Source organism: Geotrypetes seraphini, chromosome 3 (assembly GCF_902459505.1).
Source record: "Geotrypetes seraphini chromosome 3, aGeoSer1.1, whole genome shotgun sequence".
Classification (NCBI taxonomy): Eukaryota; Metazoa; Chordata; class Amphibia; order Gymnophiona; family Dermophiidae; genus Geotrypetes; species Geotrypetes seraphini.
Genome location: NC_047086.1, coordinates 219,154,000 through 219,170,540, shown reverse-complemented (window position 1 = coordinate 219,170,540; position 16,541 = coordinate 219,154,000). Strand labels below are relative to the sequence as shown.

Below are 16,541 nucleotides of genomic sequence, written 5' to 3'. Positions count from 1 at the left end.
AGCTTGCTGGCTCCTCCCCCAAATTACATCAGCTTGCATAGAGAAATCGCTGATTCCAAGCGTTTAGAGAGAGAAAAAAAAAATTGCCGATTCCTAGCATTTTATTAACCGTGTTTCGCCTCTCCTTCAGGAACAGGCCAGGTTTCCCAACCTTGTTATTTGCGGTTTCACCATATTCACGATGGTTTTTAACAGAAAACAGTGAACATATGAAAAAGTTTTTGCGGTTTTTTTAATCCCCTATCACAGCGATTACGGAGGGAGAAGTATAATCCAGTCAACACTGTATACAAAGTAAATGTGTTAGTCAGCTACTACAATGGTTAGTACATTAAGAAGATTGCTACTGTTTAATTTACTTATTACACAGGATGCCATGCTTTTTTTTTTTTAAGAAAACTTGGCTTCAAAGTAAAAGTAGTAAGGATTGTAATGTAAATGACAAGCATGGAATGAAAACTGAAGGCAGTACAAACACTAAAAGTGCCCCCCCCTATTTCCTTAATTTGCCCTTGTAAACTGTATGATATTAATTCCATGAAGACAGTGATTTAGAATGTCATTTGTTTGAAATGTTTATTTTCCAGACATGATTGTGACAAAAACATGATCAGAAGCAACTGAAGTAACAAATGCCAGTTTACACATCCTTCATGCAGCTGACAAATCCAGTTGGAAAAGACATGTACAGCAGAAAAACAAAGGACATGCAGTGGTAACAAATAAGGGTAGGGTTCTTAATATTCTTCCCCTTCCTCTTCTCCCTCACCTTCAACAGAATCTACACCAACTTCTTCATAATCTTTCTCCAATGCAGCCATGTCTTCACGGGCTTCAGAGAACTCACCTTCCTCCATACCCTCACCCACATACCAGTGCACAAAGGCACGCTTGGCATACATCAAATCAAACTTGTGATCCAGACGAGCCCAGGCTTCAGCAATAGCTGTTGTATTGCTCAGCATACACACAGCACGCTGCACTTTAGCTAAGTCACCTCCAGGCACCACAGTAGGGGGCTGGTAGTTGATACCAACTTTAAATCCAGTTGGGCACCAGTCCACAAACTGGATGCTACGCTTTGTCTTAATGGTAGCAATAGCAGCATTGACATCTTTGGGTACCACATCTCCACGGTACAGCAGACAGCAAGCCATGTATTTGCCATGGCGCGGATCACATTTCACCATCTGGTTGGCTGGCTCAAAGCAAGCATTTGTGATCTCTGCAACAGAAAGCTGTTCATGATATGCTTTCTCTGCAGAGATCACTGGAGCATAAGTGGCTAAAGGGAAATGGATACGGGGATAGGGCACCAAGTTGGTTTGGAACTCTGTTAGATCTACATTCAGGGCACCATCAAATCTGAGAGAGGCTGTGATAGATGATACAATCTGACTGATAAGACGATTTAGATTAGTATAAGTAGGGCGCTCAATGTCCAGGTTCCTGCGGCAAATGTCATAAATAGCCTCATTATCTACCATAAAGGCACAGTCAGAGTGCTCCAAAGTGGTATGTGTGGTCAGGATCGAGTTGTAGGGCTCAACAACGGCTGTTGAGACCTGAGGAGCTGGGTAGATGGAGAACTCCAGCTTGGACTTCTTGCCATAGTCAACTGATAGGCGCTCCATCAGCAAAGAGGTGAAACCAGAGCCAGTGCCACCACCAAAGCTATGGAAGACGAGAAAGCCTTGAAGACCTGTGCATTGGTCAGCCTAAAAGAAAAAAATGAAAGGCACACAAAGATAACAAGTCAGTGATAGCTAGTCATTTCTTGCACTACTTGGTATTAATTTTAACAGCAAGAAGCCCAGTATCTTAATACTGCAAAGTAATCAATTTACCAGCTTGCGAATCCTATCCAGAACCAGGTCAATGATTTCCTTGCCAATAGTGTAGTGTCCACGTGCATAGTTATTTGCAGCATCTTCTTTGCCAGTGATTAACTGCTCAGGATGAAACAGTTGACGGTATGTTCCAGAGCGTACTTCATCTAGAAAGGAAAAAAAAGTTTGTTTTACAAATATACTGAAGAGAGCACACCATTTCCTTTTTTTTTTTTGGGGGGGGTGGGGTGGGGTGGGAAGCAGCCCCTCATTCCAGCTACAGTTAAAAGAAAGAAAGGGAAATTTTTTTTTTTAAAAAGCTGAATTTGCCCAAAAACTGAGGTTTTGCACTTACCAATCACAGTTGGTTCCAGGTCTACAAAAACAGCTCGGGGAACATGTTTCCCTGCTCCAGTCTCACTGAAGAAAGTGTTGAAAGAATCATCTCCCCCTCCAATGGTCTTATCACTTGGCATCTGACCGTCAGGCTGGATCCCATGTTCCAAGCAGTACAGCTCCCAACAAGCATTGCCAATCTGGACTCCAGCCTGGCCAACATGGATGGAAATGCATTCACGCTACAGGATAAAAGATGAAATTAGCAGTCAAAATGGTATTACTGAAACCAATTTCTTAAAAGCTATAAGATCAGTGAAGTTTGTCAATCAGCTGTGCTACAAAAAAAAAAAAAAAGTGGAATAGCTACCTAGCATTTAAGGAAGCAGATTGATAACTAGTGAAGCCAGTCTATTTACTTAACTTTGTGTCATTTCACCCTCTGTTACCTCAAGTACAAGTTAAATTTTCTTTAACTATATTATTCATACCCATTACTATAAATGCACCTAATCTAGCACAATCTAGAAAAGAAAAGTGATTAAGATTACAAGTAAAGCTAGACACCCTTATCAATTCAGTTTACCATTTAAAAACGGAAGTCCTTAAATGTGCCCGTTATGCCACAAATTGAGAGAACTTTAATATGATTAAACATTTTCATATTCAATGAAAAGGGTCCTCTGATAAAACATTAGACATTAACAGAAATCTTCATGGTGAAAGAAGACTAGGGAGTTTTGTGCTGTTGTCTGCCTAGAAAAATGAGATCTTTTCATAAGAAACTAGCAATTATATATACTGCAGTTGCTTAGTCCTGAAATGGAACATCCAACTATACCATTTGTTGCAGTCAGCTGACTACAAGCAGCCCACATCTTTAGAGCAGCTAATCCCACGCCTACACAATTACTAGTTTCTGATGCAATATCTAGTAGTGTGAATGGAATCAACTTACATATAACATAAAACCCTCATCAGATTTCTCTGCACACTAGCTATTTAAACTGAAATCCTAGACAGCTTCCTTTCCCACTTTTCTAGGCAGTCCCACCCAGCAACAGATGGCAATGGAAGGATATATAAGTATTCAAAAGACAATGGCAAGAATTTCTAGTCAATTCTCTACAGAACCGTATTGCAGTATTATATTTCACCAAATTGCTGCTTCATTAACTACTGTAAAACATAAGGATTCTTGAACTCCAGTTTGAAAAGAGATCTCCATGCATTGAAGAGATGGAAAGTTATACAAAATCTAAATACTGTGTTTCCCCCAAAATAAGCCCTAGTTGCCAGCAGCAGCAGCACTTCCCCTGCCCCCCTTCTATCTCTCTCTCCTATCTGAACCCCGACCGCGAGCCGAAATACCTGGAAACAAATGGGAGAACAGGTTGAATCGTGGCCTGCCCTTCTCACTCCCAGCTGTTCTGTGCCGCATTGCTGATGACATCAGTATTGCTGCAGAGGAATAGCCAGATGTGAGAAGAACAGGCCGCGATTCAGCCTGTGCTGCTGTTTGTTTCCAGGTATTTCGGCTCGCGGTTGGGGTTCGGATGGGAGGGAGAGATGAAAGGATCAGCAGGGGGTGTGTGGGATGGGAGGAATAGAAAGATGCTGTACAGGGGGATGGGGGGATGGGAGGAAGGGAGGGATAGAAGCTGCAAGGGTTCTGCTGCACAAGGGGATGGGAGGGAGAGATAGAAAGATGCTGCACATGTGGGGGAAAGGAAATAGGAAGAATTAGAGCAGAAAGGAAGGGAGAGGTGATCATTTTACATGAATAAAAAATAAGACATCCCCAAAAATAAGACCTAGTGCCTTTTTTAGGCCCAAAATCAATGACAGTATCTTATTTTCAGGGAATCACAGTAGCAGAACAGATCTGTTTTCTAATGTATTTTTAATATGAAAATTCTTTGTACTAGTCTTTCCTTACATCTCCCTCCCTTCCATCCCTTAATCTGCTCTCCCAAGCAATGCACACCCATGCCCAGAATCTATTCAGCCCAGGAGGTATTTATCATGCTTTTCTACAGATATATCTATGACCCAACAATACTGAACACAATTTATAGGTCTGCAATGTGCCAAGTCGCCTAGTGGATTAGAGCTACAGCCTCAGCACCCCAAGGTTGTGGGTTCAAACCCCGCGCTGCTTCCTGTGACCCGCAAATCACTTAATCCTCCACTGCCCTAGGTACATTACCTAGATTGTGAGCCCACCGGGACAGATAGGGAAAATGCTTGAAGGAGCTGTATATAAACCGCTTTGAGTGTAATTGTATAACTACAAAAAAGGTAGTATACAAGTCCCAATCCCTTTCCCTCAAGTCACACAGATGCCCTTTGTGACCTTAGGCATGATGTCTTCCATGAAATTTCTTTGTAATATCTATGTCTCTAGCAATTCTATTACTGTGTAAGCCGCAATGATCCCTAGCCGACATTTGCAAGATATGAGAGTTGATATGGTATGGTAAGTCACTTAACCCTCCACTATCTCCCTGACAAATAGGTAAATCTATCCAAGGAAGTGAAACATTATACTACCTGAATAGTAATTTGCCTTGAGTTTCAACTGAAAAAGCATGAGCTAAACACAAAAGCTATTATTGAGAACTAATTCCTACTGCAACTCCCTAGCTCATTTATGTTATGATCTAATGGTGGACTCAAGAAAGAACGAACTACAAGTTTGCTGGCTGAAACATTTAGGGAAGAACAAAGGTTTTTCACACTAACCACCTACTTCCTAAATGGGGGTCACATCATTAGTAGATGAAGATTACAGAAAACAGGGTTGCCCCTCCCTCCCTCTGACCTCTACTATGACATACCATAGTAGTCAGTTTGTTACTTGCACAGCAGTGAGTGTTTATAGTCCTTGATCTTTCCTCACATTTGGCTTCCTAACAAGAAACCCAATGGGCTACTACAGTCTAGAACATAGTTACAACAAGGTCATGTACCAAGACTGCTGCTACTATTTTTCTGCTTTGGACACGAGTACATGCGTCTCTGAAGGGAAAGGGGGGTTATATTAGATAAAAATAGTTTGATCATCATCTAAAATAAAGAAATTATTAATTTTATGCCAAGCTTAAGGTAAGACAACACAGCTCCTGCGTCCTGACCTCTAAAAATGGGGCATGTGCTGGTGGGGTGGGGGGAGGGGAGGAGAACAATGCAACATTAGTCATCCACACCTAGACTCATCTTCCTACGTCCTAAAAGAACAAAAGGAAGCGGCGTTGCAGAGAACGAGCTTACGGACAGCTTTCGGTCATATTCTGTGTTTCACGTCTGCCAAGCGCGCGCTTCTGCATCCAATTGCGCAGGCGCAGGAACCAGAGAAGTAGCGCGCGCGCGGGAACAGCCGTTGGTAGCCCACGCACCAACTCAGCACGTGAAGCCGGAAATCCCCGCAGCGGCGCGCATATCACGACTGTGCAGTCTAGATTTCTCTCCACCCCAACGAAGCGAAATTAGACGAATCGGCGGACGCTCGAAACAATTCTCTCATCATTTCTTTCACGGAAGTCTTTTACGAGACAATTTTTTTTTCCAATGAAACTGCTCTCCTCACGATTTGTTTTACGTTTTTTTCCTCCCCACCCAGACTAAAATTTCTTCTGCGCAATAGCTCTTTTCCCACCTATCCATCCCGCAAAAAAAGCCCTAATACTCAAACCGGCATTTAGTATATTATAAGATTAATACAGACCCGTACACAAATAAAACCAACTTACCATGATGAATTCTATAAACAAATAAAAATCAAGGGAAAAAGTTTTGTTTTTTTTTAAAAAAAGGGGATGGATGCGTTACTTTATCAGACAGCTAAGAGTCGATGTAAGTAACAGAATAAGGAACCGCGCCGCGGGAATGCAATTATATAACGGAGGAGGCGGAGCCTCGTAAGAATAAATTATACTAATAGGCTGGGGCTGCGTGTGATTGGAGGCGCGGAGGGGGACTGTCTACAAATTGTCTTTTTACTGCAGCGTTTGAAAGACTGCGGTTAGGGTGTGAGCAATGAAAGCAAAACTGCAGGGTTGCTACATTTTTTATTATTTTGCTTCTATTAATTCTCTTTAGATCAGAGAAGACTTGAAGTAAAATAGTTCCTGTTGTGCGGCATACTTTGCAAGGCTGAAACAGCAGCAGAGGCGCTTTTTACGTTCTGTGCTTTCGGGATTTTGGAAATGGCTGATTTGTGGTTTTGGATGCTGACCAGTCTCACTGCAACTAGCGTACATTCCTAGACTCGTTAGCGCAAGTGGGCGGGTATCTAGACATTATTAAAATATGCAGTCTCCAGGACTGTAGGAGACCGCCTATTTTGAGCAGGATGTCTGGCCATTTCCGATCACAGGCCTGGTTCTGCTGCCCGTAGCTGTCTAGCACAGATTGTTCCGTTATAACTTTGCTAGTACAGTAATTGCACATTTTTAGAATATGCTGTCATCACATAACTTAGAAATTACTGCTTCTAGTTTTAAATAGGACATAATGTATTTCGCTTCTCTTTTCAACATAGATGCTGGATAATGATAAACCTACACAGATTCTAGCAATACGAGTGTACGCACTTCTCTAGTTTAGCAGGCTACGAGCGATATACTCTCTCGCCGGGAAGTGGAAAGTGGGGCTCGCCTTTCGCACTTCATTATTTTAAACTTTGCATTTCTCCCTTTCCATGGAATGTCCCTGCCAAAAAGATGTATTTCACAAACAAAAAAAACAACCCTCCAGTGGAAGTAAATTCCACAACAACAACAACAAAAAAATCACAATTTTTAACTACACCAGCACGGTCTCTTCGTTTCAGAAGACTGCGCACTGCAGCAAGAGAGAGCGCGCGTGAACGCCGCTTCCTTCCCGCCCTTCGTGGGGATCGCGCGCCTCGTGCATGTCAGTGACTGATAGTTAGCTAGGTGCAACCGGACGTGGCGTCGCGACTCGTGAGTTGGAGGAAAAAAACCAGGCGTGGAAGTGAGCTTCCCTCCGCGTCGGTTGTCGGTATTGACGTGCGCGAGCAGAAAACATGACTTTTCCTCTTTTTCTTAATAGAGTGCAGCCTATTGCTGGTTCTGCTGAATACCTATATTTCGCTCAAATCTCTCTCTCTCTAGACAATATGGGCTTCAGCGTCACGAAATGTTCCAGTAATTTTGCTTTTATTGTTTGAGGGCATTTGTCACGTGCGACTCCCTTCTCTTTTTTTGTAGCCTGAATCCAGAAGAGTTAAATTTGGTTCCTTGTCCGGCTTTACTTCACCATTATTCACAACTGCAGGCTGCTGCGATACGTCATCCAGGGGCGGCTCAAGGCAACCTACCCGCTGAGGTGGCATTCCCATTTCTCTCCTCAGAAATATAATCAGGGCGTTTAGAGTGATCACAGCAAGTTGATAGGAGCTAAATAAGCGATTATGGTTGTTTTGTTTTACAAAATCATGAAAACACGTAAACCACCTACACGTGTAGCCACTTCGTAGCCAGTCCGATGGCTCTGGCAGCTCATCAGGTCCGGGACCCGCAACCAAGGCTAACAAAAAGATGATGTCAGACACAGTCTCGCTTAAGCTTGGGTAAATCCTGTAGGCCGGAGGATTCACAATTAGTCACCACACTTGGGCTTATTATTGCGTTCATGGTGAAGGAAACGGTAGGATGCAATTGAAAACAAAAAAAAAAATGGAACAATTTAACTTGAAATCGGGTTAACTACAGAACTATTTACACTTCTTCAGATGTATAGGCAGTCAGCAGGTTCAAAAAGATCCATTAAACAATCAATTCTTTCTCTTTTATCAAATATTTCAATTTCCTCTCATATACTCTGTCCTCTCCCAGGAACAGGGCTAGTTTTAGACATGCTGGGGGCCAGGGCAGAAATTGAGGAGGGGGTCCTTGATCCCTTCTTCTCCCTGCACTCCCCTCCCCAATCTCCACCTCCCATTACTACCACACATAAATTACTTATTTACAAATCAAAATACAGACAGACATTTACCAAATACCAAACAAGAAATCACAAATAGAAATTAAACTGGGAACCCCCCCAAATTAAACTCAACAAGTATTAGAATAACACTACTACTGTACTACTATTCATTCAGTCATGACTGACCCTTGGATACTCTAGGCCAGTCCTTGCCATGCTTCCCTGTTTTCCACGGCTTCTTTCAATTGCTTGATGTTTATTCCTGTGTCATTCTTGATGGTATCCAACCAATGGGCCTTTGGTATCCCCTGCTTCCTTTTACCACTAACCATTGCAAGTAGCACCTCCTTACAAAACTGTGGCTGGTGGAGATCCCAAAAACATGCCAGTTGAAGACCACCACTTCCTCCAGTCTGGCTGCCAGAAATCTCTAAGCTCTGCAGCTAACGGCAGTGTCCCTGAGCTGCTACCAACTTCAGAGCTTGAAGATTTCTGGATGCTGGACTGGAGGAAGAATTCTTCAGCTGGCAGGGCTTTAGGAAGCCCAACAACTAGGTATTTATATTTTTCATTAGGGCAGAAGGCAAGGGGCACAATGGGAAGAAAGTTTAGTGCCCATCTACTTTGGGATCAGGGCCACCGCCACTCCTCAGCCCCATTAGCTGTCCTGTAAGCCACTGAACACAATTTCCAGTGCAATAAGGTGTGTCGTTCTGGACAAGTAAATTATCTCCCCATAGCTGTGAGCCATATGCAGAAGAAATCCTCTCTGAATTTTTTTCTGTGACCCTCCTACGTCAATGAGAGCTCTTCTGCCACCTGTAAATTTTCCCTTCTGCATGCAAGCCGATTTTTGACTTTTAGTAAATCAGTTATTTTAGCATTTATAGGCACAAAAATTTTAACAGCAGCCATCTTGGAATTGTAGTGATCCTTTATTTTTTATCAAAAGTTCTCTGCACTTCCAATACTCAATTTTTTGCCACAAAACTAGTTGGGATGGAGTACTTGGGCTATTATACCCCAAATTCATGCCAGGGCTACACAAATTCTGTGCCTCAGAAGTGGCCTTGCGCCATGTACCATGCCACAAGGACAGGAATGACCAGCTTAACCTCTACATGCTCAGCTGACAAAAAGGGTGGCCTTTTCAGTTTACAGGGTCTAAAAATAGTGACCATTTCATGCGAAAGGACGCCGACACCCCACAGCCCAAGAAATGCAAGGTAGTGTCATCACAGGGTGACTCCTCGTTCCCTGATACGGCTTTCTTCTCGGAATTTATGAATTGTATGTGGAGAGCCTTTTAGAACAGCTGTGCTCCTCTTGCACAGTCCCACTGCATGTCGGACTTGCCTCATCAAGGCATAGCTTCTCAGGGCACATATGCATCTCGGTTTGCTGCTGTTTGGGACTCTGGAGACATGTTTGCAGGGGATACTGATGATGAGGATAATTTTACTGTTTCTTTATTGTTTATGGTGTTCCTCCCTTGGCAGGGGACCAGGGAACAATACGCTGGTACTTTGGATTCCATTTTGTCTCTAGAACCTGGGGACAATCCCATGGCTCTGCGCTTATTTCAGTTGCTGCCTTATTGGATCTTATTTTGGAGTCTGATTATGGACAAACAACCAGCTCCTTCTACCTCCTCATCCCTCAGCGAGTTCAGTCCTCCACGTTTCCCTGGCATCCAGACATTACTGTCTTGATTTTGGAGCAGTGGGATTCTTCTGAAAGGTATCTCAAAGTATTGAGAGCCCTGTCCAGGATGTATCTTATGGCACAGGAGTGTCGGCACCTTTTTCCTTGGTTGCTCAGGTTACTAAGTGCACCTCCCTTCCGAATGAAGGCAATGTGGTGCTCAAGGATATGCAGGACCGCCAAATGGATGTTGTTACGAGGCAGTGGCTTTGGGAGTCAAAGCTGCCTTGGCGATGTCCTTTGTTACACATGCTTGTCTTTCCAGACTTCACTTTGGAGAGTGAGGGAGATGAACCTCCCCCTCAGCTCTTTATATCTGGTGTGTATTATGTAGCTGATGCTCTATGTTTATATGATATTATACATGTCCTGGTTAAAGCATCAGCTTATTCCATTTCTGCTTGTAGAATGCTCTGGATCAGACAATAGGCTGGTGATTCCACCTCTAAAACTGCTCTTGCTAGACTCCCTTTTAAGGAGCTGTTATTTGATAAAGGTCCAGATGATCTCATGAACTGCATGATGGACTATTGCCCCAATACCTTGCCTGATAGTAGACCCAGGACCTCTAGAGGCTTAGGGCACTCTAATTTTTGTGGCTTCAGGTGCGTGCCAATTTTCCAGTTCCATACATCGCAAACATTCTCCCAGGACTACAGGTAGAGGTTTTTTGGATCCAGGCATCACCAGTTCTCTGCATCCCATGCAGCACCATCCACCAAGAAATAGCAATGTCACCAGGCTGAAGGAGGTCCCTCTTCATATCAGGGACAGACTCTTGGCATTTTTGAGGCGGGGAAAGACCAAAAGAAGGGAAGTTGAATTGTCCTTAGAAGGATAGTTGCTATTAAACAGCATTTTAAAAAAACCAAAAGAATAATTACTACTCAAAGGCGTCTTTAAACAAGAAGGTTTTTAATTTAGATTTAAATTTGTTTCCTCTCTTATGTAATTGGGTATAGAATTCCAGAGGGAGGGTGCAGTAACCGAAAAGATATTTAAGTGCTGTACTGGGCCATGGTACGCCCTCACCTGGAATACTGCGTCCAGCACTGGTCGCCATACATGAAGAAGGACATAGTACTACTCGAAAGGGTCCCGAGAAGAGCGATTAAAATGGTTAAGGGGCTGGAGGAGTTGCTGTACAGTGAGAGATTAGAGAAACTGGGCCTCTTCTCCCTTGAAAAGAGGAAACTGAGAGGGGACCTGATCAAAACATTTAAGACAATGAAGGGAATAGACTTAGTAGATAAAGACAGGTTGTTCACACTCTCCAAGGTAGAGAGAACGAGAGGGCACTCTCTAAAGTTAAAAGGAGATAGATTCTTTACAAATGTAAGGAAGTTCTTCTTCACCCAGAGAGTGGTAGAAAACTGGAACACTCTTCTGGAAGCTGTTATAGGGGAAAACACCCTCCAGGGATTCGACAAAGTTAGACAAGTTCCTTCTGAACCAGAATGTACGCAGGTAAGGCTAGTCTCAGTTAGGACACTGGCTTTGACCTAAGGGTCACCGCGTGAGTGGACTGCTGGGCACGATGGACCACTGGTCTGACCCAGCAGCAGCAATTATGTTCTTATGCAAGTTTGGGTTCAGATCTTGTCCAACCATTGGGTTCTGGACATTATTTGGTCCGGTTACAAGATGGCAAAAAAGTGTGACAAAGCGGTGGCTGCTGCCAGAAGGATGCTGGGCTGTATAAAGAGAGGTGTAACCAGTAGAAGAACGAAGGTGTTGATGCTCCTGTACAGGTTGTTGGTGAGACCGCACTTGGAGTATTGTGTTCAGTTTTGGAGACTGTATCTGGCGGAGGACACAAAAAGGCTTGAAGTGGTCCGGAGGAGGGCAATGAAAATGATAGGAGGTTTGCACCAAAAGACGTATGAGGAAAGACTGGAAGCCCTGAATATGTATACCTTAGAGGAAAGGAAGGACAGGGGAGATATGATTCAGACGTTCAAATACTTGAAAGGTATTAAAGTAGAACAAAATCTTTTTCAGAGAAAGAAATATGGTAAAACTAGAGGACATAATTTGAGGGGTGGTAGACTCAAGAGCAATGTAAGGAAATTCTTCTTTACGGAGAGGGGGTGGATGCCTGAAATATGTTTCCGAGAGAGGTGGTGGAGATGAAAACAGTGACGGAGTTCAATAAAGTGTGGGATGAACAGAGAGTATCTAGAATCAGAAAATAATAGTAAATATTGAAGAACTAAGACCAGTACTGGGCAGACTTGCACAGTCTGTGTCTGTATATGGCCGTTTGGTGGAGGATGGGCTAGGGAGGGCTTCAATGGCTGGGAGGGTGTAGATGGACTGGAGTGAGCTTTGGCGAAGACTTCAGTATTTGGAACCTAAGAACAGTACCGGACAGAGCTTTGGATTCTTGCCCAGAAATAGATAAGAAGAAAAAAAAACCCCAAAAATTTTTTAGATTGAATCAGGTTGGGCAGAGTAGATAGACCATTCGGGTCTTTATCTGCCATCATTTACTATGTTATTCTTTTCCTCCCCCCTTTCCTTTTAAATCCCTGGTGGTCCAGTGGTGGGTCAGGACAGGAGGGATCCCTCCTGTCCCAGCCGACTCTTAAGAAGTTTTATCTTCTACCCCCTCTTCCACATACCTTTCAAATCCCTGGTGGTCTGGCGGTGAACTGTGGTAGGAGCGACTTTCCTTCACTCCTGCCCATGCAAGGCGCTAGCTGATTGATTGCCACGAGTTCTCGTGGTCCCGAGTGTTTTGTTAGCGCAGGGAGCTGTGCTGAATGCCCCGTACTGCTCTCAATGCTCATAGGCTCCCTGCGCTAAAAAACACTATTGCAGTTTAGTAAAAGGGGGCCATAGTGAAAAATATAGACAGCAGATATAAATTGTCAAAACGGACACATTTTGATCACTAAATTGAAAATAAAATCATTTTTCCTACCTTTGTTGTCTGGTGATTTCATGAGTCTCTGGTTTCATGAGTTTCTTCTTCTGACTGTGCATCCAATATTTATTCCCTTCTTACAGCCTCCTGTATGCTTCCTCTCCTCCAGACCTCATTCCCTCCCCCAACTTTTTCTTCCTCTCTCCCTGCCCCCTCCCCTTTCTTTCTTTTTTCCTACCCCCTTCTTTCTCTCTGTCTTTCTCTATGCCCCCCTTCTTTCTGTCTCCCTGCCTGTCCCCTTTCTCTCTGTCTCCCTGCCTGCTCCCACGCCACTGCCGCTGGGGAACAGGCCCCCAAGCCGCCGGGGAACAGGCCCCCAAGCCGCCAATGAGTTCTGAGCTCTCCCTGCTTTCCGATGCCGTAAACAGGACAACAGAAGCATGGGGCCCACCAGCCTTCCCCCGAGAGTGCTTTGAATTAATAAATGTGAATGAATCCACAAGATGAATTAGGTGCAAGACTGAACAATACCTTATAACAAATAAAACCAAATTTAAATTTCACATGAGCCTCAACTGGCATCCAATGCAATTCATGAAAAAACAGGGTGACATGATCAAACTTTTTCTGATTAAAGATCAGTTGAATGGCAGCATTCTAAATAATGCTCAATCTACATAGAGATTTTTGGTAACCAGCAAAGTAGACAATAATACAGTAATCCAACTGGCTCAGAACTGATGACTGAACCAATAATCTAAAATATGAAACATCAAAATATGCTTTAATGGTGCGTAATTTCCACAATGTCTGGAAACCCAGCCCTCAAGCTGCTCCTCTGAAGATTGGAGGTCGGTTCTTGGACTATCTGGAGGCTTGGAAATAGATAACATTTGACCGCTGGGTCCTGTAGATTATCAGAGAGCTTTGTAAGATAAGAGTTGGCACACCCTCTCACTGATTGGTTTTTGGATTTTCCTGCAGGCTGGCCAGAGAAGGCTCAAAGGGTCCAGTCAAAGTTACAAAGGTTATTAGATATTCAAGCCAGAGAATCAATCCCTCCAGAAGACTTGGGCTCTGACAGATACTCCATACTTTGTCATGCCCTAAAAAGGCTGAGTGGAGACCCATCCTGGATCTCAAACATGTCAATGTGGCCCTGAGAGTTCCTCGGTTCTGGATGGAAACCGGTCCATCATCACAGTGATGGAGCTAGGAGAGTTTCTGTCCATCCTAGATTTGATGGAAGCAGGTGGCTGGGTCTCGCCTCAATCCAACTTCCAAAAATACATAGTGCTGCCAGGCTGTTAGCTCCACTCCTGTATATTGGGGGGGGAGGGGTAGTGTGTATTCTGGGAGAGTGGGCGAAGATTTCCTCAGACCAGTGGGTGCAACTTGTGTTCCCCCTAAAAACAAAATTAGAATATGGAGCAACTTCTTATATATGCTGCTGGCTCTGCCAGTCCCTCCCCTCCATATTAGGAAATGTATTTTTGAGGAGATGGGACCAGAGCCTGCAGCCACACACATAAAAGAGGATCTGCATCTGTTATAGCTTTTTTTTTTGCCACTGCTGCTGCTCCTCCTGGCAAGCAGCAGCTGAGGTATAAGTGGACAGGAAGTGGGTTAGGTTGTGTTTGGGGTTGGTAGAGGCTTAGCTTCTTATACTGGGTGCCTAAAGAGGTAAAAAGGCCTATGTCATTGTGAGAAATTTTAGGAAAATATTTAAATTTTTTAATGTGTGGTTTTACTTATTCATATCTATGTGTGTGGGATGATTCAGTCCTGACCTAAATAATTTCAAAGTCCATTTAAGTCTGCAGGATTTAGGCTGCTTGGAATTATGGGGTGTGTTGAGATTTTAAGGTAAGGAGAGGTTAAGAAACAAAGTCATGGTCTGAACCAAGAGTACTGTGTATATGTAATTAATGCATAGAAACAACTGGTGAGTGGAAGGAGGGAGGCTCTGCAGCCTTTTAAGGAACTTATGTTTGACAGGAATTCAGTTTCACAGCTGTGGATACATCTATATAGCACAAAGACATCTTGAGGACACTGGCAAAAGCTGGAAGTGTCTGTATTGCATTACTTTGCAAACTAAGATGCCAACCTATTTCCCTTGACGCCAGTTTATTTCATAGCTATCCTGGGATCTGTTTAAAAAGGCTAAAACACCGGAGCAGTTTCTGGAGGCAAAGTATTGGCTGGAAAACAGTAGGTAAAAAAAAAAGCACCAATCTGATGGCTAAACTGACAATGCAAAATTTTCTATTCCTCAAGCGTTAAAAATAGAGAGCAAGTCTCTCAATCAAAACAAATAAACTTAATTTAATAATTCACAAAATAAATTATAAGTATATTATTCTTCTTCACATAGAAAAAAATGTTGTTCGCTTAGGCTTCTGCAGCTGGTGTCATGGTTGTTGCAGTTGTCTGGGTCTTGCCACATCTGGGTAGATAGTAATGCTGCCCAATTCACTTCTGTGAATCAAATTGATTTATTTCCTTAAAAAATTGGACTCACCAATTCAGTGAATCCTGAGTCTCCTCCGGGTCTCCTAAAGCAGCAGCAGCAGCCGTGAACAGGCTACTCCTGGCCTGCCTGCCAGGGCCTTCCCTCTGCTGTGACACTGATGATGCGACCTCATTATGACCAGCAGGTGGAGTCTGAGACAAAAACCTTTGGTTGCAATACAAGTAGTTGTGCATCCCCCCTAATCTGACCAGTCTTCTCAGTCTTAGCAGGTGGTAAGATATTACTGGCTTCCCTGAGTTAGTGTAGGCCTGTTGGAATTTGCATAGTGGCCTTCTTGTCCCTTTCTGGTGCTGGACAGAGCTTGGGGGGACCCTGTTTGGGGGTCTGGCCGACCTCAGGGGTGTCGCACTCGATGGGGCATGAGTTGAGTCCCTCCCCCCTTCCTCCACCTCCCCCATATTTTATCTAGAGGTGCCTCAGCTGTAAGCCTTGCCACCGATACCAGCAAGGCATATGGCATAGAGAGCAAGTGGAGTCTGTTCTGAAAGAAAAAAAAAATCCTAAGGCAGTGCTGGTCTGAAGGGAGCCTTCAGGGTATTGTATTGTATTGCTGTTTTATTGCTAACTGGCACTTTTTCCCTTAACTAGGTCGCGTATTGCGCAATGAGCACTTTTAAGGGGAAAAAGTGCTTATTGTGCTCCAGACACGAGGTTGATTCCGGCGGCCAGTGCTCGTGGTGTGCTGGCTGCCACGAAGGGGAATCCTTGCTGGCTTCGGGTGCCAGCATCCAGGGATCCTCTTTACGAGTGCCTCACCCACTAGCATCTGAAGGAGGGGAAACCCTGGCTTCCCTCACCACCCACACAGGGTTCCCTCAGCCACCAATAGGGAAATTAAGTTTCCCTTGCTGCTGAAGCTGCTGCTGGCTTGCCTGTTTTAGTGGCTGGGACAGTCCAGTCCTATCATCTGCTACAGGCCTCGGGGGCATTTTGTTTTGGTGGGCTTTGCTCTGATTTTGGCAGGAAGCACCTCCATTTTGTCTGCAGCCTCAGGTGACCTCCCCCCCTGTAATGGAGAAACAGAGGAAGGTTTCTTCTGGGACCTCTGCTTTGGCAGTGAGTCCCATTGGGCACCAGGGTCTTTTTCCACTGATTTTGTTTTAGCCTTGTGCAAGGCTTATCTTCAAGCAGCCGGGGGTTTTGCTTCTGCCCCAGGGGTCTCGGACGGGAGGGGCAGGGGGTTTCCCTCTACATCCTCTCCAGTTCAACCCCCCACCTCAGCACCAGTTTTGTCCCCGTCTCCCCCCTCTCGTCCAAGCGGCCGAGGGTCTCTTGGGACAATAATTTTTTTCTCTGGGTTCAGCTTGCAGCTTTG

General features: G+C 44.1%; 1 protein-coding gene across 3 annotated transcripts in view; it reads right to left on the bottom strand.

Moving 5' to 3' along the window:
- Positions 1-359: 359 nt before the first annotated feature.
- The window catches only part of LOC117356951 (tubulin alpha-1B chain), a 29,411-nt gene continuing 13,229 nt past the window's right edge, over positions 360-16,541 (bottom strand). The window contains exons 1-4 of one of the 3 annotated variants that reach the window (XM_033936951.1): positions 7,510-7,545; positions 2,185-2,407; positions 1,848-1,996; positions 360-1,718 (exon numbers count right to left, since the gene is read on the bottom strand). In XM_033936951.1, coding sequence (XP_033792842.1) covers positions 738-1,718; positions 1,848-1,996; positions 2,185-2,407; positions 7,510-7,530 — 1,374 coding nt within the window. In that variant the 5' untranslated portion in view covers positions 7,531-7,545 and the 3' untranslated portion in view covers positions 360-737. Of the gene's footprint in view, positions 1,719-1,847; positions 1,997-2,184; positions 2,408-5,917; positions 6,074-7,509; positions 7,546-16,541 lie in introns of those variants that run through there. The other 2 variants (XM_033936952.1, XM_033936953.1) reach the window with 2 other exon arrangements.